Source organism: Lepidochelys olivacea (genome assembly GCF_965140295.1).
Source record: "Lepidochelys olivacea isolate rLepOli2 genome assembly, chromosome: 7".
In the NCBI taxonomy this organism is placed as follows: Eukaryota; Metazoa; Chordata; order Testudines; family Cheloniidae; genus Lepidochelys; species Lepidochelys olivacea.
The window spans coordinates 92,104,395-92,130,363 of NC_140417.1; the positions used below are offsets into that span (position 1 = coordinate 92,104,395).

Here is a 25,969-nt window from a genome sequence, read left to right on the forward strand (position 1 = left end):
AGTACACTTGTGTGCGATCTTTCAGTGAACTAAAGTAGTTCCTATGTTAAAATGGCCTCTACATTTGGAACTCTGTTAAATATTCATCTACCATTTACTTCTTGTATGGAAACCAGAGGCAAGAAAAACTTTTATATAAACCTACCTGTTAGAAATCCTGATACTAGATAACCTTTTTGGAGTAGCAGGTGCAAATGTTGGAGCAGAAGCTTCATATACGGCAATCTTTTAAAGCAGATAACTTGACATGGGTCCAAAATATTAAAATGTTAATAGTTGTTATGTGATAACAGCAGTTTTTGGTAAACAGTTGGATAACTTGGTGATGGATGTAGTATGAAAACTTAAACAGGAAATGAGTGTAGGAGAGTGGAACCAGCCTGAGGCATAATTGCACTCCCTTTACCTGACCCTAGAGGAGGAGAACGAAGGTAAGACAAAATTATGCTAATCCTCAGATGGCTGAGGCAGTGGTGCTATTAGGAAGGCTTTGGAATGTTTGACCACTGGGAGGCTTTCACGGACAAAGGACTGTTCTTTCCCACCTGAGTAGGGAGGGAAATAGACTTCAGGGATGGAGGTCAGCACAACTGATTTAAAAGAGCTTTAAACTAGGAATCTGGGGGAGGTGGTTGGGAGATGCTCATGTAATCTCCACACCTGATTCTAATATTGACCAGGAGAAAAATTAAGAAAGAGACTATAGCAATGGAGAAAAGAACAGCAGTGTGTAGGAGAATGGACATTAAGAGGAAAGAGAGTTCTAATGAAGTTAACAGGTAGGCGTTAGTGGCAGTAGAATGACTACCTAATCGGGTGAGGAATCTGGGTAAAGCCAAGCAGACAAAACTAAGATGTTTGTACACCAATGCAAGGAGCCTGGGTAACAAAATGGAGGAACTAGAACTACTGGTGCAGGAAGTGAACCCAAATATTATAGAGCTAACAGAAACATAGTGAAATAGTACTCATGACTGGAGTACAGGTATTGAAGGGTAGATACTATTCAGGAAAGATCGAAATAATGTAAAGGTGGTAGAGTAGCTTTGTATATTAATGATACAATTAATATACAAAAAAATTAGAAGTGATGGAATACATAAAGTAGTCTGTTTGGATCAAAATGACTTTGGGGAAGAAGGCTACCAGAGGCTCACCTGGGATAGTTTTTGGAGTATAGTACAGACCCCCAGGATCCAATCTGGATATGGGTAAAGCCATTCAAAAAATATTTTTAATGAAATAAATACTCCTGCGAATTGTGAGATTATGAGCATCTTTAACCTCCCAGATATAGTTCAAGAAAAAGTGCTATTAATAATAGTAGGGCCCAAATTTTCCTTGATGTGGTAGCTGACAGATTTCTTCATCAGATAGTTGCCAAACCAACAAGAGTTGATGCCATTTTAGATATGGTATTGGTGAGTAGTAAGGACCTCATAGAAGATGGACAAGAAACTTGTAAAGGGGAGACTACAAGGGTCATACTGAAAGGTGAACTGTTAGGCTGGAGGGAGGTTACTAGAGGTGTTCCTCAGGGATCAGTCTTGGAACCAATCCTATTTAACAATTTTATTAATGACCTTTGTACAAAAAGTGGAAGTGTGCTAATAAAATTTTCAGATGACAAAGTTGGGAGGTCTTGCCAATATGGAGGAGGACCAGAATACCATACAAGAAGATCTGGATGACCTTGAAAACTGGAGTAATAGAAATTGGGTTAAATTTAATAGTTCAAAGTGTGCGGTCTTACACTTGGGAACTAACAACAACAAATTTTGCTATAAGCTTGGGACTTTCCAGTTGGAAGCTCCAGAGGAAGAGAGAGACCTGGGTGTATTGACTGATTACAGGATGACTATGAGTCATCAATGCGATGTGACCATGAAAAAGGCTAATGCAATCCTAGGTCAGGTATTTCCAATGGAGCCAGGGAACTGCTAGTACCATTATGCAAAGCACTGATGAGACCTCATCTGGAACAGTGTGTGTAATTGTGATCTGCCATGTTTAAGAAAGACTAATTCAAACTGGAACAGGTGCAGAGAAGGGCTACTAGGATGATCCGAGGCATGGAAAACCTACCTTATGAGAGAAGACTCAAAGAGCTTGGCTTCTTTAGTCTCACCAAAAGAAGGCTGAAGGGAGATACGATTGCTCCCTATAAATACATCAAAGGGAGAAATACCAGGGAGGGAGAGAAGTTATTTAAGTGAAGCACCAATGTGGACCCCAGAACAAATAGATATAAATTGTCCATCAACAAATTTAGGCTTGAAATTAAACGAAAGTTTCTAACCATCAGAGGAGTGAAGTTCTGGAACAGCCTTCCAAGGGGAGCGGGGGGAGGGAAACCTAACTGTCTTCAAGACTTGAATTTGATAAATTTATGGAGGGGATGGTATGATGCGACTGCCTATAGTGGCATGTAGCTGATCTGCAACAGCTAATAGTAAATATCCCCAAAGGCCAGTGGTGAGACACTGGATGGGGAGGGCTCTGAGTTACTACAGAGAATTCTTTCCCAGGTGTTTGGCCATTGGTTCTTGCTGAAATGCTCATGGTCCAACTGACTGCAATATTTGGGGTTGGGAAGGAATTTTCTTTTGGTCAGATTGGCAGAGACCCTGGAGATTGTTCGCCTTTCACTGCACTTGGGGCATTGGTCACTTGCAGGTGTAAACTAGAGTAAATGGTGGATTCTCTGTAACTTGAAGTCTTTAAATCATGATTTGAGGACTTCAGTAACTCAGCCAGCGGTTAGGGGTCTATTAAAAGAGAGGGGGTGTGAGGTTCTGTGGCCTGCAGGGTACTGAAAGTCAGACTATGTGATCATGATGGTCCTATCTGACTTTCAAATCTGAGTCTACTCATGTTGAGTAAGTACTTACTGATCAAGTAGTTCCATTTAAATCAAAGGGGCTTATGAAGTATAAAATACTACTTAATATAAGGATGATAGAATTGAGTCCTAAGTTTGTAAAATGCTGAAAGGCCTCTTCCCTAATTAAGTCACAGAGTAGAAGTTCCATTTTATATGTTTTTGTTTGCATTTATATTTATGGAACATTAAAGGAACGCTCTAAGGTAGCTTTGTTCCAAAGTTTAGGGCTTTTTGAGTTTTTTTTAAAAAAAAAGTTTAAAACCTAATAGAAATGTGTCCTTTAAACAAACAAACACACACACACACTCTCTGAAGATTTTGAATTAAACATTACTTTGCAGCTTACAACTCCTTCCTCTATAATAGTTTCTTTTAACTTCCTTAATGATATTTAATCCTTCCTCCTCTTTCCCACCTTCCTCCTCCAGGTTAAATAAAGAACTCTCTGAGAGTTCTGCCTTCATACAGCGGCTAGAAATGGATTGTCAGAGGAAAGATGAGGAGTATACAGATCTGAAAGAAAAGCTAGCTGATGCTAAGAAACAAATTGAGCAAGTACAGAAAGAGGTCTGTAATCATAAGAAGAAACATGTTTCTTTTGCAGCTTAAATGTAGGGCTCTGCTAATCAAATATTTTCTCTTAAATATATCTTTGGTTATATGAATTGTTAAAGCATTTAATATTAAAATAATATTTTTAACTTCTTTAGATTTAGAATTCTGAACCTAGAGTAAAAGTGAACCTGAAAACTATTGATACAAAACCTATAAACTACTGAGAAGACTACAGTAACTCATATTTTGACATGTAGATATTGAAAAGAAAAACAGTCTTGCTAGTAGTATGTTTGCCATGGGTTCAAGATGACTTGAAAATAATGGCGAATCAGGTTACTGAGAAGAACTTTCCAGACTAATCTAATCATGTGTCACTCTGGAATATGTTGTTTTACAGGACTAACTTTGGGACTTTCCGTTTCTTAAACTGATGGAAACCAGACTGTCTCTGAAGATAACACATTGATTGGCCTTTTGGGGGGAGGCAAAGGTTTATCAGAAAGGGAGAGTGCTAATTTTGTTTCTCTTGTGGTTAAAAATTAAGGTTACAAATTCCATTGATCTGTGAAAGGAAATGAAAGAGAATAACTTCTAGTTGTATTAGTGACTAATATGTAACTACCAAGCAGTAGCATAATTAAAATGGAAAGCTTACTGCAAGTAATAGCCGTTTTGCATTTTAAATAGAGGCTATAGTGTGGAGTCTTGCACTAGAGGTTAATTCCATGTATTGCTGCCTGCCCAGGATAATAGTGCTTCTTGTCCTTCATCTAACCAGCATCCTAAATATTTAATGCTGAACCACTTGTGAAGCGTCAGGAAAGGCTTGAGATCAAATGGCAACCAAAGCCTCTTTTTAAAACTCTACCATTTAAAATTAAAAGATTAGCTTCTTAGTTCTATACATATAGCTGAAATTTTTGCTTGACAAAGCTACCTGCATTGATATCAGTTGAATACCGTAAATCTTCCCATTCAGCGATGGGACCTCTTTCTTAATTAAGATGAAAATGTAATATATTGCACCTGCATTTTTCAGAATAATGGAGAATTGTCTAATTATTTGAAAGCTTGTCATGTAATCATATTAAATACTATTCGTAAATACAATCCATTTATGCCATCTAAATCTAAAAACCAAACCAACATAGGACAATTAACTGTGGACTTTTGCTCATCCTTTTATGACACTGTCTGCTTTGCAGGTGTGCACAATGCGTTCCAAGGAGAAATTATTGAGAAGCAAAGTTAATGAACATGAGAAAACTAAAAACCAGTTTGCTGAGGAACTAGGTATGAAACAGCGGACAATCCAGCAACTTAAAAAGGTATTTTGAACATTTCTTAAGTTTTATAAACGACTTGATATGCCCTCCATTTGTCATTCGCTAATTATCAGTTTCTAATGATATAAGAAGGTTTCTAAGCAGTAAGGCAGTCACAGGAAATAGGGTAAAATAGAACTAACCATGCTAAAATTAACTTAACGGACAAGAACATTTTTAAGGACCTTCTCATAATAGTGCCTCATCAAATTGCCTTTGATAGAACTAAGTGTTCAGTACATATATAGATGAATGGGCAAGGCCTGATCTGCAAATATTCTTATTCTGGCTTGAAGCATCTGGATAAATAGTTGAAGTGCCTCAGTTTACACCTTCTCTTTTTCACCAGTAGACTGGCTGTGAGAATGCTCCTCTTTGGTAGATGGAAAAGCTACGTATTCCAGATTTCTTCACTTTTAAGTATCAGCTTATTATTTAATAAAGCTCTGAGTGAGACTTTCCAGACTCTTACCAAATGCCAGTGTGCATCTTTGTTTTCAAACATATTAGTACTAATTTCCTTTTGATGTACTACTTAGGAACTATTGGGTAATGAGCAGATAGAAGAAATCTCAAAACAATACCAGAATGCATGTAAAGGTAAGCAATAACCATTTTTGTTCATATCCTGTCATGAAATGGCAGCATAATGGGTTCTTGTTGTGTAAATAATTTTCTTAAAGGGTTTTAATATGTTCAAATATTAAAAATATTGTTTGGATGGAACAAATTCCAAACCTAGTATTTAAAACATTCAGATAATGAGCTGCTCTTTTGTTTAGCTCATGTCAGTTGGTCTATTAGAAAGCAAGAAGTTAATGCAAAGGATATAAATCCCAAACTCTATCTCCAAAAATAAAATGAAAAAGGATTGTGGGCTTGCTATACCCACACTTATAACGTTTTAAAAGTCTGAGAAAGTGTGAGAGCCGCCATTTTAATAAAATCTCAAAGATTAAAATGCTGACTGGTTAATGATAGTTAAGGCTGCAGTTTTGTCATGGAAGTCACAAAATCTGTGACTTCCAAAGACCTTTGACTTCAACCAGTGCTGGCTGGGAGCTGCAGGGGGCAAGGGGAAGCCCCACAACTCCCCCACGGCTCCTGGCCACCACGGGAGGCATGGGGAATCCGCCACACCCGGGCACTGCAGGCTACATGGCGGGCCCCACAGCAGGGGGAATCCACAGAGCTCCCAGCTGCTGCGGGTGGCAAGAGGGACCCCTGCCGCTCCCAGCCACCGCCAGCTGCAGAAGGGATCCCTGCCACCGTGAGAGGCAAGAGGGACCCTCGGAGCTCCCGGCTACTGTGGGTGGCAGGGGGACCCCTGGAGCTTCCAGCCCCTCCACCCCCCAGTTGCCCAGCCTACCTATTTTGTCTTGGGTATTTTTAGTACAAGTCATGGACAGGTCAGGACTTCTGTGAATTTTTCATTATTGCCTGTGACTTGTACTAAAAATAACCGTGACAAAAACTTAGCCTTAATGATAGTCACATGTTGTGACCTTGATGAATGTACCTCAGTTGAACAGTGGTTACCCTCTCATATAGTATTGGAAAAAGACACTCACAAGGAAACTTTCAAATGACTAAATGCTCTTCCTCCAGATCTCCTTTTGGGATAAGCCCGTTGCTGCTGGTAGATTGGATTTTAGTTTTTTGTTACTCTTGTGGGTGGGGATACCCAAGTGTGAGAACTTTTGGCCATCAGAGTATAAATGTGTTCTTGTACTTTGTAACACAGCTTTGGATCCAAAGCTTTTAATGGGCACACTAAATTGGGGGGAATGGTGGGGAGAAGAAGGAGCCTCCTTTTTAAATCTATTCTTAAATCTCCAGATCTGCGTGCAAAAGAGAAAATAATTGAAGACATGCGACTGACATTAGAGGAACAGGAACAGACTCAGCTGGAACAAGATCAAGTGCTAGAGGCCAAATTAGAAGAGACTGAGAAATTAGTTTCTGGTAAACTACCTATCTAAAGTATGAGCAAAAACATACTTTTTAGATGCTTAGGAACACTTCACCACTTTTATCATTGAGTTTGTAACTATTCTATTGGACCAAATCCAAAACACCATTGGAGTTTTGTTTAAAGATGGCAGGATTTGGCCTAGTGGTGGCTTTTCTGCCATATCTTCGCTTTGGCATTAGTTGTGACTGATAAATGTGGGAGCTGTACTACAAGAAGGGTGTAAATGTGGTAAGCTTGAAATTGATGCAAACCACATTATTTCTTCTTGTATTCTGACTAGAATTGGAAGAATGGAAGCAGAAATATAAAGAGCTGGAGAAGAGTAATAGCGAGTGTCAACAAAAAATAAACAAACATGAGGACAAAAACATAGATGCAGTTAGTGGAGAACTAATCAGTCTGCAAGAAAGACTTAAGGTAAAATTTGGTGACTTAATTTTAAACACAAAGCATTAAATTTAAAGCAGGCAAGTAGCTATATCACCTCTTTCTTCTTTGAGTGATTGCTCATGTGCGTGCTCGCCATGTTCACCGGTGCCGGAAGTTTTTCCCCTATCAGTACCCGTAGGGGAATGCCCCTAGCCACCCCTGGAGTGGCACTTCTATGGGGCAGTTTAAGGGGTGCTGCGTGCTCCCCCCCCCCACATTCAGTTTCTTCTTGCCACCAGTGAAGGTGCTTTGGAACTGCTCTGCTGTAGCTTTCCCTGTTTGGACTTTGTTTAGTTCGTAGTTAGTTAGTAACTGTAGTTTAAAAAAAAAAGGGCGGGGGGGAATAAGAAGTATAGTTAGAAGTATGTCCAGGTCAGGGCATGCCCCGCACCCTGGGCTTTAAGTCATGCAACACTTGTAAAAGACCTATGCCTGTGAGTGGTCCGTATGCTGACTGTTCATGCTGTCTGAGGGAAACCCACCTCAGCGACTGCTGCAAAATTTGCAGATCTTTTAAGCCTCGGACCAAGAAGGAGCAGGACATCCGGCTCCGAGCCATTTTGATGGAGTCAGCCCTGACCCCAACACCTTTGCACCGCTCCCAGTCAGCACCGAGCACTGCAGGATCAGTGTGCAGCAACCCAATGGTGCCTTCCACCAGTCAACACCGATTCCCATCCACGGGACACTATAACATGATGAAGAAGAGGTCTTCTCCGTCAAAGCACCGGGGCAAGGCTGGGGGCGAGACTAGACCCGCGTTGGGCAGCTCTCGATCCCCATTGACCTTGCGGCCTCCAATTCAAGTTGAGCGGAGTAGCCCAGCCCTCTCCGAGCCAACCTCCACGGATGCCAGTGGCCACATTCAGGTGCCCTCAATGCTGGAGGCCCTGCAGGCAGCTCAAGACTATGTCAAGGTTATGACTCTCTACCAGTATTGGTTGCACCGACGTCAGCGGCTCCCCGGTCCAGAGCCAAACCGGCGCTTGGACCTCCGCAGTCGCCGCCCGGATGGTACTGTTCACAGTCGAGGGAAGATTTCCAAAGCCGCTCTCCACACAGTGAACATCCCACTCGCAGCCCGCACCAGTCCCCATCGACCCCCACCAGGTTGTCTGGCTGGGTGCCAAGCAGCAGGGGATCCAGGCACCGCTCTGCCTCAAGGGATTGCAGATCTCGCAATCACAATGTGTCCTGCCAGGACTGGAACAGATGGCACCGGAGGTCGCTGACTCCGAGAAGCTATCATAGCCCTTCGCGGTACCAATGTTGATGCCACTCTCGCTCTTTGTCCCGGTCGAGGTCCCCACCACAGCACCGCTCCCGCAGCCCAAGGTATAGATTGCTGGGAACCAGCCATCGCAGATCCGCCCGTCGGAGCTGTTCACGGAGCAGCCGTTACAGACGGTACTCCCACTCCTCCACGCCGGGTTCACAGTCCCAAGCCCGGCACGGCTCGCGACGCTGTCACTTGTTCCCATCCTGGAATAGCGGTAGATCGTATGCAAGCCCAGCCTCCCTTCGGAGTCGACAGTTGGTGAGTCTGCTCTGATGGTGCCACTAATGGGTCCCGTGGGCCCCGACGCAGCCCTCGATGGTGGCTCTCTCAGTGGCCGGAGCCTTGGAAAGACTGTCAGCCTCCCCCTATCAGCCCCCCAGGAAAGGGTCAGCAGAGCGCGCCTCCCAGTTCCACGCTCAGAAGGGGATCAAGTGTTGGCACCTGCAGCACTGGTGGGGATACAGAGTACCGCATCCCCATCCTCATCCTCCCCAGATGAGGCAATCACAGCACCTCCTCCCACTGTTCCTCAGGAGGACACAAAAGCCCACCACGAACTTTTGAAAAGGGTGGCATCAAGCCTCAACCTACAAGCTCAGGGGTGGAGGAACCCTCAGACTCCCTCTTTGATGTCCTCTCCAGCTACAGCGCCAACCAGGGCGGCTCTCCCCCTCCACGAAGGGGTGGCAAAGATCTCAAATGCCCTGTGGCAGACCCCAGCTTCCTTGCCCCCCATCTCTAAGAGGGCAGAACGAAAGTATTTTTTGCCCACCAAGGGGCATGAGTATCTGTATACCCATCCTGCCCCCAACTCTCTAGTGGTCGAGGCGGTCAACCATAAGGAGCGTCAGGGCCAATCCGCTCCTACCTCTAAGAATAAGGACTCAAGGAGACTAGACTTACTCAGTAGAAAGATTTATTCCCTCTCAAGCTTCCAATTGAGGGTGGCAAACCACCAAGCCCTGCTGGGCAGATATGACTTTAACTTGGGGGGCTCAATACCAAAGTTTGCGGACTCCCTTCAGGAGCGTGATAAGAAGGAGTTTAAGCTCTGGTTGAGGAGGGCACAGCTGCCACCAGAGCGGCACTTCAGGCAGCCTTGGACGCGGCAGATGCGGCTGCAAGATCTATGGCCTCTGCAGTATCCATGAGAAGAGTGTCGTGGCTCCTGTTGTTGGGTTTGTCCAGAGAGGCACAGAGCTCCTTGCAGGACCTCCCATTCAACAGGAAAGCCCTGTTCACGGAAAAAGCAGACGTGAAGTTACACGGTCTCAAGGACTACCGCGTGACATTAAAAACTTTTGGTCTCTATGTCCCGGCCCCAGCCAGGGCCAAGTTCAAGCTGCAGGAAGCCCCCAGTCAGGCCACCCACTCCAGGTACGAGCCCCCTTTATAAAAAAATCAAGGAACTATAAAGAGCACCCACAGCGGCAATCTCAGCTGGGACCCTCCAAGCACTGGAAGGATTACCAAGGGAGGTGGTGGAATCTCCATCTTTGAGGTTTCTAAGGCCGGGCTTGACAAAGCTCTGGCTGGGATGATTTAGTTGGGGATTGGTCCTGCTTTGAGCAGGGGGTTGGACTAGATGAGCTCCTGAGGTCTCTTCCAATCCTAGTCTTTTATGGTTCTATGATTAGCCAAAGTTATGTACACTGGTGTAGATCAAAACACAAATGTTTATCCCATAATACCATTCCAAAAGTCTTTTTTTAGAAACTTTGTGCTATTTTTATAAGTAAAAGAGAGTTTATTTCAGGAATATGCAGGTATCCAGTTGGTGGGTTGATATTTCTTTGTTTTACTATTAGGTTTGTCTGTCTTGTCCTAAAAAATGTAACCGGGTGTCCTCCCTGCAATATGCAAAGATTGTCAATTTAACGTCAGCCTAACCTTGGAGAGCCTTCTCCCTGGCTAAGAAAAGATTTATACCTAACTCTTTAAATTTTTGATTACTTAATGCAGGAAATTGAAGAAAAGTATAGAACTGATAGAAAGAAATGGGTGGAAGAAAAAATGGGGCTTATAACTCAAGCAAAAGAAGCTGAGAATCACCGAAACAGAGAGATGAGAAAATTTGCTGAAGATAGAGAACGTCACGTAAAGCAACAAACAGAAGTGGTGAGTAATAGACCATCTGTTCTAATTCCCATGATGTTTTAAACAGGTTTCATAGAAGTTTAAAGGGCTTGATCCTGCAGAGTGCTTCCTGTGAGGTATCCTAACTCTTTTAAGTTGAGGGTATTTGGACTTTCAGAGGACTTCTTTTTTCTTCTTTTGTCATTTTACAGGAAAGTCAGGATCAGAGGTGCTCAGTTTGTAGTGTTCTTTATCATACACTTACCATAACTATTAAACATCTTAGGCATAACAGCAAATGAATCTGTTGGTTCCTCCGATGTTATTACCTCCCTAGTTACATATCGGTGAACAAGGAACACAAAGACTCAAAGTCGCTCCTCTTGAGTTAAGTCTCAAAAGGAGTCCTTACGTGAAAATGTACTGATTCCTCAACAGAGCTGAGGAGAACTCCCATTTAGGAAACAACTTTTCTAAAAGAAAATCAGTTATAAAGGGCATGGGGGGAGAGACTGTGGAAGGTTGAAGAGAAGCTAATTTTTCAGCCCAGATTTGTAGCAAAATCTATTATAATTGGTTTAAAATACAGTTTGTAATAGTGTGTATGGGGGGGAGAACATGACTGTTTTCCCATCCATACCACTTTCACAGCAGGGCTGTGGTACCCATTGTATAAATAAGATCTAGTGATAAGGCTGATACTATTCCACAACGTGGGTGGCCGCTTAGGCTAGCCACCTGACTATGTACTTAGGGGTTCGGGTGCAATTGTACCCAGGCAGCAGCCCAGGCTGCCATGGACGCACCTGTTATTTTGAGATGCTAGCTTGAGCAGAGTTGGGAATTGCATCTCCTAGCTCAACTGTAGATGAACCCTTAGTTTACTCTTCAAATTTATGTTGGCTAGCTTGTAAAATACTCATGAGAAACAGTCAGGTTAGTTACATCAATAGTTGGAGGGGCTTTTTTTACTGAAATTCTGCTCTTGAAAAGAGAGTGTGGGAACAAGATTTATTATTTAAAACCTCTTTTGTTTTTATACACTATCAAATGAAACTAAATTACTTGTTTCCATTTGTGAAATAGAATACTTACGTAGGCTTAATTTCCTAGATTAATAGGGTCTTTCTTTTTCAGCGTAAATATAATAGTTAATCATTTGAAACCACGTACTTGGGACAGTTCAAATTGAAGGTGTTTCAGGGCTTTTCTAATCACTTTCCATTTTCGTTTAGGAGAAGCTTACTGCACAGCTGGCAGAAAAGGATAATGACCTGCAAAAGTGGCGTAAAGAAAGAGATCAGTTAGTCGCAGCTTTGGAAGTACAGCTCAGTGCTTTGGTTTCTAGCAACATTAAAAAAGATAAAGAAATAGAGGAACTGAAACATACCACATTAATGGGTTCAGGAAAGGTCAGTCTAGTTCTCCTTCTGTTCATTTTGATTTGTTATCTATTAGTTCTGTATAGCATTATCATATTGTTGCAGTCTTGATTTCAGAGCTGTGTTGGCTTCAAATATTGTCAACATTTCAGTGTTTAAGAGCAAATTTAAAAAATAAAACCAGCCCCATAGCTTGCTTTGGAAATGAACTGGCATTAGTGGTCGGTGAACTTCCAAAGGTTCAGTGGTTCAGAAAAGCATTTGTAGTTTATTTGAACTCTGTGATCAAGAAACTGGATTGGAAATCTCCAACAGGCTTTCTTATGAAACTTCTAGTATTTTCTTGGACTACTCACCCTGAAAATTCCATGAGAAATAGCCTTTGTTGGCTTTTCATTTCCATCTCTGGTCCAGGCCAAGACCAGGAGGCACAGTGGCATGACAAGGGAAAAAACAAAAGCAAAAATCAAACGAAAGAGTTAACCCAACTTTCAAATTAAACTCAAAAGAAAAATTCCAAACATTTGTTATTTCCTTTGCTTTCTCAACTTTCTGTTTTGGCCAGTGTCAGAAACGGAACAAATTCTGTTACAATGCATTTGTAAGTCTTAAACATGAAAAGTGGGAACTAAATTAGTTGACATTTGATGGCTGTTTGGTGATTTATTAAATCAATTGATGGAGTCTCAGTCTAGTTTCTTGAGGTATTCATGTCACAAACCACCAAGACAATTATCACCTTTATTGGCAGTCCTGCCAGAGAGGTTATGAATGAAGGGGTATGGGGACTGAACTCATTATACCTCTATTAGGACTGAACTGCATAGGCAGAATAGCATGAGGAAGATTAGGCTGCTTCTTCCCACGCTGTATGTGTTTTCTGGTACTGTGACAGTTCTCAAATGCCCAGGACTGAATCACCTTGTTAACCACTCCTGTCTCCAGCTTGAGGAAGACTTGCTTGTGCTTAACTGGGTGTCTGTTCCCCAACACACCTCCAATCTGTTAGCCACCCAAACAGTTTCCTCTGAGCTATGCCAGCCCTTACTTTGACTTGCAGGTTAACAATAGGTGCACCTCAGTTCCCGAGCCCCTTTGAAGCATCCCCTCACAGTGTTCATCCCTTTATCCGCTGAACACTCACAGTGCTACCAGGTCTGCTGTTCCCAAAGGAACAGGGTATTCACCAGCTTGTTTGATTCAATTCAGGATCAGCTCCTTATAACACAGAGTTGCATTTGTAGTTAAAACAATCATAAGTTTCTTGATTTTTTGATAATATTTAACAGATACTGAGGAAGGATAATGGAAATGGAAGGGGTACATATAAAACAAAATCAACACTTGCTTTCTGGAGACTAAACGAGCCCCCTTATAAAAAATCAAGGAACTATAAACAGCACCTTAATTTAACAGCTAACCTGTCTAAAGCAGTCTTATCTTGCCCAAAGCCTTTTTGCAGCACTTCCAACCAAGGCTGGTTGTGATACTGTTTCATGAATGTAATCACACAGCCCGACTACTTCCTAGGTGCAGGATAACAGAGTGCTTTCCTTGCCGCCGCACCTCCCCCTCCCCCCCTCCCCCCACTGTAGTCCAGTAAACGTTTGAAGTGTACTCCTAGAAAACACTCTTTTCCCCATGCTGTTTTTCTCTTCCTGATGATTCTTACAATCCTTAATCTGTGTCAAACTGTCTAGAGCGGCTCACAAGAGTGAGTGCTAACCTCAGGGTAGACTGTCAAGAAACAGGGCACAAACCCTAAACTGATTGTATATTCTATAATTAGTTTTCACCATGTGAGAAGTGTGAACTCCTAAAGGACTATAATAGCCTCAGCGTGAAGTCAGTCCTCTTTGGCACTCTGATCTATCTTGCCACCCAGGCAAGCCTTCCTTTGTGGTAGATTGTCTCTTATGCCAAAAAAGACAGTAGTATTCCGGTTACGCCCAGTACCAAATTTCTAAGTACAAATTCTTTTCTAAGGTCAGATCTGGACCACCTGGGTAGCTAAAGAAGTGTAGTTCAGCAGGGATTCTCTGTTGGTCTTGTTGATACATTTTGGTATCCAGACAGAACTCAACAAATACATTTTTCGTTCATTGATCTGGTCAAATTTCTGGTGTGAAGGAAAGCGGTCAACTCTTTGTGTCAGAGAATGCCTCACATGTTTATACAGTGTGCAGCAAAATGGTGTCTGGGCCTCAAGGTACCACAATAATACAAATAATTTATTGTAATCACAAAATATCTTTGCTACCCTAGAGTTTCTCCAGGATGGCTGGCTGGAATCCTACAACCAGGCATCTTTAGAAAAGTGGATTACATCCCTAGCAGCTTTCTTTTATGCAGGCACATTGGTCTTCCCAACTGAGTGCCCTCGGGTACCAAGATTCATCAGAACTCCCAAATTAGATAAACCTGGGGTCAGCTTTTATAGTTGCCATTACTTCTAAAAGACAAATTTTGAAATTAGTTCCTCAGTCTGTACAAGAACCATTCTATCGTAAGGAAAAGGTTATTCTGATAGCTCCAGAAACCTTTGGCCCGGGGCAAGTTCTTGTTCCCACACTTCATAGGAAATAGTTCGCTCATCATTTTTGTTCCAATCTTGAACACCCCTTTGGAAGATTGTAGCATAAGAAGGTATTCCTCGAGCTCTAAAGATGATATATCTCAGGCATGCAGCGTACATATGCCAATTGTACCCTTTTCATGATTCCATCCAAAATGCCTTAGAATTTCAAGGTTGCTGCAGGCAAAATGGTAAAATCCTGCACCAGTTTGCACACTACGCGTCTGGGAAACCATTCACTGAGGGAATCAAGGTTCCCTCCAGTGGCACTGTGGGAAGAAAGTGTCTGAGCCTCACCTAAGGGAAACTTGCAAAGTAGATTTCCATACCTCTGCAGAGGCATCTGTTGGTACAAAGGTGCTACTGGTTTGTTCCGAAATAATTCCTCAAGTTACAAAGCTTTCACTTTATATTGTGGAAACTTCATGTTCCTTCCTATTTCTGCCTACCATAACAACAATAGTTTAAATTCTGCTTTATCCTTCTACTCACTAACCCTCTCTTCTTCTGTGCATTGCTGCTTGCTACTGCCCATTTGGTGTAAATGAGGAGTGAAGCTGGGCAGCAGAATGAGAAATTTCTTACCTGATTATTTTCTTTTTGTTAGCAGCTTCTAGTTCATTGAACCCAATCTGGTAATTTGGTAAATGATTGTTACACAACTTGTAAAAATAATAATAATTTTTTTTCTCTGAAGGGAGACGCACACATACAGTTGCTCTAAGGTTAGTTTCAGAAATTTCAAGTTCTTGTCTTATTGCTATTAATTGATTGCTCCTGTGAATCTGCACCTTTGGAAGAACTTCTCTGGTGGCCTGAGCTGAAGAGCAGGACTCAGTCCTAGACCTTCCAGCAACAACATAAAACCACCTCCAAATTCCCCAGGTGGCAGTCCATTACCCATTTGTTATGAATGAGGAGAGAAGCTGCTAACAGAAAATTATCAGGTCCGAATATTTTCATGGTATAGTAATAGTGAAATGTTTCTTACAAAAATAAGTAGCTTTGGAGATTAACTGCATGGGTCTTTTGAAATGGTTTAATATTGTCTTCTTGCACAAACATTCATGAACTTAAACGTATTGAGCTTTTATATTGGAACACATAGGTAGCTCAAACATAATTCTAAAGCTTACACTCTAACATTGTTGTCACTCATTCTAAATCTTTTACAGTTTAAGGAAAAACAGAGAGAGAATAATCCTATAGCTGGACAAAGTATCCCAATAAGTTGCAATGAAGTTAAAGACAATCTATTATCACAATGTCCAAGCAGTGTGTCTTCATTAGATGAAACTGAGGTTGGTATATAACTTTCTTTTAGGTGATATGTGGTGATAAAGCTTTTGTCTAATAGACACAATAAAGCTAAAGAAATTATCTGTATAATGTTTTAAAATAGCAGTTCTCAAACTGTAGTCCACAGGCCTCTTCCTGGTGGCTTGCGGAGAACTGACAGGTCACTTGGTGCTGGTTCTTTGTTTCTAGCTGCTTCAGGGGTAACCAGGCTTTTCACTAATGCCTGTGGCTGTACTGACAAAAGCAATAAGAACCATGCTAAAGGGAGGGAGAGATTGGTGGTGGGCAGTCTCCTGGATCTGCCACAGACTTGGTGAATCCCATTACCCCTTTGCATGTTTATAAAAGAAGTATAATACCTACACTTCATGGGATCTAATTAAGGACCAACTGTGTTTGCAAAATGAGTGAGTCTTAGATGAGACTTTTTTTTTTTTTTAAGGCACTTTAAATGGGCTACACTTAAGGCAAGTTTGATACGCCTTCTTCAGATCCTGTGCAGGTTTATAAGATGGACAAAAGTCCCAACTCTCATTTAACTTGACCTTTTAAACTGCCAACTCTTTACTAACATGACATCTACATAATGAGTGATATCATTATATATCCACCCCTAGTTTTGGAAATGAGAAGGTGCAGGGATTCTTACTAGACTACTGTTCCTGGATGTGTGCTCCATCTTCTATATCAGCTGTAAGTTAGGAACCCTAGTGGGAACTGTTAGAAAGAAGGAGTTTTAACTTTCTTCCTTCTTTTCCTCAACCTCTGAGCTTTCTTGTTGCTGGAGGGCAGCAAGGTCTCAGTGCCCTACACCTCTACCATCTTTGCTAATATAGAAGTGTGGAAGGGTCTGCTACTCTGTTCCTTCTCTAGCCTGTTTTCAGCTTGTCCTCTCCCTGAATAGCTCCTGTCCTTGGCTAATTTCCAAGTAGCAGTAGAGTGAAACTGATGTGATTCTAATGAGCTTTGCTGCTGCGCACAGGATACTGAGCAGCAGCAGCACAAACTTTCCAATCATGTTACTTGCTCTCTATTGTTGCTTTGGAAAGCAGTAAGCAGCTATAAAGCAAAGCTGGAGTTGTCTGTATACCCGAGGAGATGACTCAGTAAGAAAGCACTGCACTGGGTTCACATTTGGAAACTTATATTCGCAATCATGAAGGCTAGAAACTTACTTTTTTTGTTTTTCTTTAAAAAAAAAAAAAGAGGCTTACATTTTACAACAGTTGAAGATGTAGGCTCCCTCACATGCCATGGCAAGTTTCCCAAATGCCAATAGCCACTAAGTGTGTGTGGACCTTTTCTAGGGCTATGTTAACTTTTTATTTTTCATATCACAAAGTTATTTTAAAGCTTGTTTGACAATATTTTTGTTCTCTTTAATTCACCCCATGTGTCTGCAGGACCATTCAGACATTGTTCTGGACTCTTCTGAAGTATCTACAGAAAACGGGAAAGGTAGCAGGTTTCCTAAACCTGAGATGGAGATTCAGTTCACACCTCTGCATCCCAATAAAATGGAAGTGAAACACCAGGGCAGTGCCTTACCAGTGACTGTTAAAATGCCCAAGACAAGAAGGAAAAGGAAGAGTAATGAGCTAGATGAGGTAAGTCCTACACTGAACACGAGCTTTTTAAAATTTACAGTACATAATTAGATCTATTACCGTGATCAGTTTTTGTGTACCTTACTATACTGGCAGTGGAATCCTATCTTAAAATTGAAACACATTGTCCCTTGTGTATCTGATTTGTATTAGAGCCAGCTAAAAATATTCCTAATGGTATGTTTTGATATATTTAGACCAAAACATGACTTTAAATGCATGTAACATGATGTTAAAAGTCTTTGTGTACCATATAACTCATATTAGCTATGCTGAGGCAGTTGAGGGTGGGATTTCGGTGGGGAAGTACAGTGGTGATTTAAAACTGTGTATGATACACACGACTTGTGATTAAATGTGTGCTAAGGAGAGGTGCTACTGCTTTGGATTGTTTTTTTGTTTGTAGTTCCTAAACTGTGGCTTTAAAAATATGTAAAGGGTATCTAGTGCTCTGGATGAGCATCCTTTGTGGTGGCTTATCTTTTAGGGTGAAACAAAAAATAAAAATGTTCTCCAACTATGCAGATCAGCTACACAAAAATATCCTTTATTTTGTATAAGTATTTGACTCTGTCTTCATTTACTTAAGACCTGGGAGTGGTGGCTGACCGGGCTTTCATTTCCTGAAACCATCCTGCCTTTTTCCTTTTCTACTTTAGTCAGAAGCAATTGTAAATAATGACCAATTGAAAGAGTCAGTCTGTTAAAGCTAGTGCCAGATTGTAATATGAGAGCCAGGCCACACCCCCCCCGGGGCAACATCATGGTACCTGTCAGCCAGTGGCAGCCCTCTCTTGTGAGTTTGATGTAGGTCTATCTCAGGACTTCTAAAGAGTACTGGGATTGGCTGGTGGGCAGGAGGGGCTGTGGGTGGAAACAGGCTTTTTCCTGAAAAAGGGGGAAACTTTGTGCTTCATTAGAACCTTTCATCCAAGAATCTCAAAATGCTTGTTTCAGCACACTGAGAAATAGGTAAGGAAAGTAGAGGCTTCAGTTCAGTGACCTTGGAAATGGTATTAAAAATCACAATTTCTATATTTTGTTGTTTTCAAAACCTAAGTGCAAAAAGTAACTGTTGAAGACTGTGTAACCCAACATTGAACTGGAATTCTGCATTATAAAGTATTTTGGGAAAGAGAATATCCACAATTGTCAATTAAAATGACTTCCATTTCTTCAACCAATTTTCTTCAAGAGCAATATGCTTTCAAGCTGCTGGACAAGCAGATGTAGAAATAAGCATACTTCTGAAGGCCTTGGTCAGGTATTGAACCTATTTGTCTGGTATAGATGAGCAGGTTTCATCTAACATAGAGTTGCTGTAGATGAGTACTTTAGAGATCCTTTTATACCAAAATAGTCCCTCTTCATACCCCTTAGTGTTTAGATAAGTCACAATAACATTACAACACCACTGAACTAAAATTCGTTCCTTCTAGGACTATTTTCTTATCTGAATTTTATTGTTACCTATTTTTTTTAGTCTGGACAATTTTCTATTCTAATATACTTCCAATTTTTTTCTAAATTGGACACAGACCAAATAGGAAAACATTTTAAAAAAAAAGTCAGTCTTCAGCAAACCTGAATATCCAAGTTAAAAGTACTGAATTATTTTGTTTTTATTTTTCTGAAACTTCCAAACCATGATTTTACAGACACAGGGTTGAAATTAGTGGATAAATGTCAGGCATAGGTGGTGGTAACACATTTTCAGACTAGAGGAGGAGAAGGAAAAAACTCCTTAGATACCTAAAAAGTACATGTATGAGAGTTGGTTTTAGTTGAGACTTTTAACAGGTTTAACATTTCAAATTAACAGTTTAACACAGGCTTCCATGTTTTTAATTCAGCAACTTCGTTCTTCACCTTATTTAGCTCTTCATTCCCTGCACAATTAGGTTTGCTTGGCAGCCCATGTACCTGAAATCACTCCTATGTGTTCTGTCTTTCTAAAAGAACCCAGCCACGAGTAAGTGTTATCAAAATCCCATGCCAGGATTTTCAACTAATATATTTGATTATATCTTTTGGTTGGTCTGTCAGTGTGCAATCTTGCTTTACACAGATCTTGAAAGAAAAGTTTATTATACATGGAGGTGACATCACATCCCAAAATAGAAGATGCCTTACACTGACAGCTCAACAATGGTAAAATGCTACCAACCTGAATTTACATCAGGAAGCTAAATTTACATTCATTTATTGAGTGACTTCAGACTTCAGTTTTAAGAAATTTGACAAAAGAACACCCATATAGATGAAATGGTGGAGAAGAAAAATAGCAAATGTCAGAATGGGATAACTACCATTATTTCCAGTTGCCTTTAATTCAGAAGATTTAAACTTTGATTTAGGTGTGAATAAGTACCGTATCTCTATTATGTACCACTCAGGAAATGCTGGCTAGTAGCTCATCAATATCTGACTATAGCAATTCAGATGTTGGCTGCTTCTTTAATACGCATAACACTGCTACTTCTCCCAGAAGAAATTTTGTAAGCTGAGATGCAAACTGCAGTTGAAGTTTAGCATATACTTCATTTTCTCAGGAACTTGTCAAGAGTGAAAACAAGAAAAATGCCACACCTACTGCTGATGTTAGTTCACCTGTAAAGTCCAGTTCTGCTAAAATCAGCAAGAAGAAAATGGTTTGTTTTATTCTGTTCTTCAAGTTGGTTCGGACATTTTATGTGAATATAGATATATGCAAATAATTAAGAGGCTTTGAAAAGGAACGTTTTACTAAGCAGTATTTCTGCTTTATGTATATACTTGTCTGGCATCTCCACACCATCTTATGGTGCCATCCCATCAGATTCTGCAAGTGAGTCAAAGATGGTAAATCTGTATTAGGCAGGGAGATCTTTAAGGAATACCTCTGTTGCACAGCTTCTCTCCTCATTCATTACTCATGGGCTAATACTCCTCACCTGTGGAACTTGGAGGTGGTCCACTGTTGTTGCCTGAGGCTCCAGGGATAGGCTCTGCCTTTCAGCTCAGGCCTCTCCAAATTTTCTGCCTGCAATGGTGGCACAAGTTGGTGGTTCAGTTTCTCCCAGCCACTTTGTTTTAAAACCTTTATTTTTATTCATTTTTGTGCAGTTGTGACTTTAATCTTCCTCCTCCTCCTTCCCTCAATTGGGTAAATAGCAGCATAATGTTTTCAAACACCTGGATCTGCAACTGGAGCACCAACTTTTCAGACTCCTCTGCCCCCACTGAGGCATGGCAGAGCTGTCCTGCAAACATCTGGCTTAAATCTAAGCAGTGCTCCCGACATGAGGCAGCCCTTACAGGCTTTACAGAGAGTGAATTTGCCCTGCCTGTGGCAGTCAGCTGACACACATCCCTGAGTACCTCTGATAATTTTTGTGATTCTTCTATCATTTTTTTCTATTTATAAAATGAGTTTCTCTCCACTGTTGTTGTGCTAAGAACTCTCACAGACAGGAAAATGGTTGGCTAGATTAGTAATGATAGTTGTAATGCAGTATCATGTACAGGCCCAAATCACGTCAAGCTAGGAGCATTTGAGGTAGGTGCTGTGCAAAGGCATAGTTATACACGATCACACCTAGTCCTGGATTTGTGTAGACCAACCTTTGTGTCTAGGTAGCAAGAACCCCAAGATCCCCATGGACCCAAAGGTGTGCCTAAATGGATCCTATGGAAGAATCAGGCCCTAAATTAAGTCAAGAAACAACAAATGGGCAAATGGGAATGTTCTGTCCAGAGGAAACCCTGAAACTAACTAGACACAATGCTGCCTAATACCCAATAACAGTAAAATTGCCGAAAAATACCTTCCCTGAATCTTTTAGTCATAATAGAGCAGGTAAAAAAAATTCCAGACAACTGTGATTTTTTTTTTTTAAGTTGTGCCGTACAATTGTTTAATGTTGCTGAGTGCTATTAAACTGCCACCATTTCCCACCATATATCAGGATGAAACAATCCATGTATGTCCCAATAATTGTTTGGAAGGTACTTTGAAATCCTCTGAAGTGCAACAAAATTGTGTGGTGTTAAAGCTCTCCTAGAGTAAGTTTCAATATGCACACAATACATGGAGTGAAATCCTGGCCCCTTTGAAGTCAATGGGAATTTTGCCACTGATTTCAGTGAGGCCAAGACCCCTGTTTTTTATAATGTTATTTATATCTTGGTGGATTTTTGTGTTGCAAGACATTGTTTTGTTAAACTCTGTTGCAGCCTGAATATTCAGATTGACTTTGCTATGCATATTAGTACATACACAAATGTCCTTAGTCCTCAAAGAAGGGAACAGAGTTAGGTATAAATTAATAACTGCAGTCCATATGTAATGTTAGAAAGTAAAAATGAGCCATCTGATTATCAAACTTAATTTGTGGACTAAAAGATAAGTGAAATTGTGGTTCTCTACTTAAAATATTAACTAGTATTTCTGTTTAGATGGCCACTACACAATCATTTAGAAAGGAATACCCCTTAAGAAAACAAGTATCAACTTCAAGTACAAAGTCAACTCAGAAAAAAGATGGAACCCTACAAAAGCTTGGAGATTTCTTTCAAAGTTCTCCTACAATTATTCACTCCAAAGGTTTGTATAGTGCAAACTAGAAGACCTCTCTTTTTCTGTGATTCCTATTAGAAAATGTAGAAAGGGGACAAGTGGCTAAAGTAATATATTGGCTTGCAAATGTGGCATAATAAATGCTTCACAAATGCAATGTATGGCTATTTGTTCTTCCACAGTTCTGGACATCTGGGCCACTCTCCTCTCTGCAGCTCGCAAAGGTTGATCAACATTTTGGCACATGGTCTGACCACGCCCCCTCTGCTCCTGCTTGCTGCCAGTTTCTCTGCTGCCGCAGCAGTAGACAGTGGCAATTTCTTTTGCTCCTGCGCTTACTACTTCTAATTTAACTTTTCTGCCCAGATATTTGGGCAGTGGGGAGTAGTTGTTCTCCCTCCTTCTACTCCCTGGGTCAGTTAACCCTTCAGGGGTATAACCCTCCCTGAGCCTCTGCTGCAGTGTCTCCCTTCTGGCTCCTCCGCCCCTCACAGGCATGGCAGAGCAGGCAAGAAAGTACTGCATTAAATCCTAGCGGTGCTCTATATGGAGGAACCTTCCCAGGCTTGGCAGAAGCCAAACTGTGCCCAGTCTGCACTCAGCCTTCTGTCCCTAACTCCGCTAGGTCCCAGGGCTGTGAGGCAGGCAGGCAGGTGGAGTCCCCTACACACCGAGGCAGCCGCTAGTCCAACTGGGGGAAAATGGGCCAGGAACACTAGTGCAGAGGAAGGAGAGGCTCCAGATCCAGAAGCAAAGAGGACCCTGACCATCATCTCAGGAAGTAAGTCCACGGGGACCCCTACAGAATAAAGAGGGGAGGCTTTTTGGGCCACAACTCCCTCTCCTCCCACCTCAAGTCTTAAAGAGGGTCCTGAACATTCTGGGGAAAGAAACAGGTCTTCTAATCAACCTCCCTCCCAAGTCAGCCAGGACGGCTTGGATAATGAATTCCCACCCCCCTCCCAGGAGAGGAGGATTCTGAGACAGACCTCTCAAGGGGGCTCCAGGCCCTAAAGAAAGTAAGCCACAAGAGGCCTCACCAAAGCCACAGAGACCTTCTGCATTCCCAAAGCATGCAAATAAGATTACCCCAAAAAACAAACAAACAAAAACCTAAAAATGGAAAGCAAAAACCCAAATAATCTGGAGATACGAGTCCTTTGACGACGACGACGACGACTCCTCTACTGAGGAAGACAAGTTACCTGGCTCTGAAACTTGAACAGGCTTCTTTAAGCCTCAGTGTAAATTTCTCCCCTCAAAATCCTCCCCTGAGGCTGCAATATCCCTTCACTCCTCCTTCGAAGAACCAGCCTGATAAGGGCAAGCCTATTAACAAGAGCAATCTCAGGCTCTATAAAATTCAAGAACCAAAGAGCTCTATTGCTGAGACACCAAAGGTTGATGCTCCTGTAGTATCCCTCACCAAGGACATGGTTATTCCCTCCGAAGGGGAGTTCTACCCTAAGGAACCCATGGATAGAAAGATGGAGCCCACTCTCAAAAAGGGCTCTGAAGCCACCTTCACCATCTTCCTGAGCATCCCTAGCAGCAACCTGCTTTGCAGAAGCTTCTCATTTCTGACTGGAAGCTCTCAAAGCCTTAGGGTGATTTCTGTCCTTAACTTTGGCTCCACTTTAAAGAAAGTCTTTCTAGCAACAACAGCATTTGTAGCTGAAGCCTCAGTGGATGCAATGAGGTTCTCAGCCTGAGCCCGAGCCCTGGCTTCTACCATGGCTTCTACCTCATTAGCCAGGTACCACCTATGGCTTCGACCTTGGAGTGTGGATATTCACTCTAAGCGGCTCCCAAGATTGGCCAAGTTTACAGGCTCCCTCCTTTAGGAAGAAAGCTGTGATATAGTGGTGTTTAACAATGCAGAAAATCCAGACAATCTCTCCCCTCCCCACTAAGCGCCCTTGGGAGACACTATAGACCGGCCTTCAAACAGAGGCGCTCCTTCACTTGTCAGCACAGAAGTGCCAGCAAAGGGGCAACAGATTCCCAAAGGGACAACAGTGGAATCACAGTCTAAGGGGAAAGTCCAGATGAACGTCAGCCACACACAAATCCACTTGGACAGATCACATAAGCTTCCTCCCAGAGCTGAAGCTAAGGGGCAGGATTTCCCATATCCTAGCAGAATGGTTTTCATACACCACTGGCAAGTAAGTCAGGGAAATAGTGAGCCAGGGATACTCCATCAAGCTGCAGGCTCTGCTCCATCTTTTCCTTCTTGCAGTCACCCAGCTTCAACGACCCTGTAAAACACAATCTGATCCACAACAAAATATATCCGCTTCTGGATATGGGAGCTGTAGTGTTCCCTCAGAAGAACTCTACTCCCTCAGAAGAAGGTTCTACTCCATCTTCTCCATTGTACAGAAATACAGGGGGTGGGGAGGTGTCAGAGCCATTCTCAACCTCAGAAGTCTCAAGTGGAGGAACAAAATAAAGTTTCAGATAGAGACCCTGGCTGTGGTTTCATCCTTCCCCCAGGAGCACTTCTTGGCTTCAGTAGATCTAACTGACTCATATCTCCATATCCCCATCAGACTGTGCCACCACAGGTTTCTGAGGTTCGCCTCCAGCAGGAAACATAATCAGTAGCGAGTACAGGTCAAGTAGGAGTGTTTGTCCCCCAGGGTTTTTAAAAAGGTGGGGGTGGCAATAGCGAGACTCAGGTTGCAGGGAATTCAACAGTACCCTCGATGACTACATGATCTGAGCTCCATCACAGTCAGCAGCGCACAGGATTTTTCCAGGAGCATGTCTTTGTCGGTGCCAACAGAAGTTCTCTGGTTCCATCCAGGAATTTGTTTTCTTGCTCCCGAGTTGCAGGAGGCCTACTATAGCACTATTCCTCCAACTGCTATGACTCCTGGTGTCGTGCATAGGGATCACTCCATGGGCACAATCACACATTAGTATGAATGCTTGAAAACTTCTAAAGATGTGGGACCACACCCAGAACATCAAGTACAGGTTCTAACACAGATGTTCAACTCCTTATAATATTGGTTGCCCTATAACAGGTACTGCAAAAGCATGCCCATCTGTCTTCCAGATCCTTTAGTCCTTGGAACCAATGCCAGCCTGGAGGGCTAAGGAACTCATTTGGAGATCCAGGGCATTTAGAGTGAGGAGGAAAAGGCTCACAACATAAAGCTCAGAGAGCTGAGAGTAATTAAGCTAATTCTGCAAAAGTTCCAGCCCACCTTAACGGGGAACCATTACCTGATTCAATCAGACAATATGACTACAGTCACCTATTTAAACAACCAAGGAGGAACAAGGAGTCCAGCATTACACGCAGAAGCAATGGAAATTAATGGGGTGGGTGGAACAGTCCTCCTTTCCCTCAGAGTGATCCACATCAAAGAAACCTTAACCAAAAGGCAGACTGGCTCTGCCAGCCCAGGATTAACAACTCCTAATGGTGCCTACATCAGGAGGCTTTCAGTTTTGTTGTTCAGCTGTTGGGCCTCCCCAACATGTTCGCAAAATTGTATGAGATGCAAAGAGGCCAAAATACTTCACAAGGGAGGCAGGCCCCAGATCCATGGGAACAGATGCCTTACCACACAGTTGGCCATGGGGCATACTTTACACATTTTCACTCTTTTCCACTACTGGGAAAGGAGGTCCAAATACTAAAACAAGAACAGGCAATGATAATACTGATAACTCCTCATTGGTCAAAGATTTTGGTTCTCAGACCTGTTGGAGCTGAAACTTAACCTTCTGTGCAGATGTCCTCTTCTTCATCCAAACTCAAAATGGCTTCAACTAATAGCCTGGCTATTAAGAGGGAAGCACAAGAAGGTCTCAGTCTGTCCACCAGTGTCATTAAAATATTGCTTTAGTCTAGGACAGTAGCCGCACTAAAAGCGTACTCTTCTCTCTGGTCTAGACTCAACAACTGGTGCCAAGAGCACAATGCAAATCCCAGAAATCCAGGAATGCCAACCATTCTGGACATTCTCCAAGAAGGCATAGACAGAGGCCTTCAGCCCAGGACC

The 25,969-nt window shown here is 42.1% G+C and overlaps 1 protein-coding gene across 2 annotated transcripts in view; it reads left to right on the forward strand.

Moving 5' to 3' along the window:
• The window catches only part of KIF20B (kinesin family member 20B), a 73,480-nt gene that overhangs the window by 43,074 nt on the left and 4,437 nt on the right, over nt 1-25,969 (forward strand). For both annotated transcript variants that reach the window (XM_084635431.1, XM_084635430.1), the window contains exons 21-31: nt 3,313-3,451; nt 4,648-4,770; nt 5,307-5,367; nt 6,607-6,732; nt 7,023-7,159; nt 10,413-10,568; nt 11,762-11,938; nt 15,659-15,784; nt 17,186-17,389; nt 19,942-20,040; nt 21,827-21,974. In XM_084635431.1, the coding sequence (XP_084491557.1) occupies nt 3,313-3,451; nt 4,648-4,770; nt 5,307-5,367; nt 6,607-6,732; nt 7,023-7,159; nt 10,413-10,568; nt 11,762-11,938; nt 15,659-15,784; nt 17,186-17,389; nt 19,942-20,040; nt 21,827-21,974 (1,496 nt within the window). The remainder of the gene's footprint in view (nt 1-3,312; nt 3,452-4,647; nt 4,771-5,306; nt 5,368-6,606; nt 6,733-7,022; nt 7,160-10,412; nt 10,569-11,761; nt 11,939-15,658; nt 15,785-17,185; nt 17,390-19,941; nt 20,041-21,826; nt 21,975-25,969) is intronic.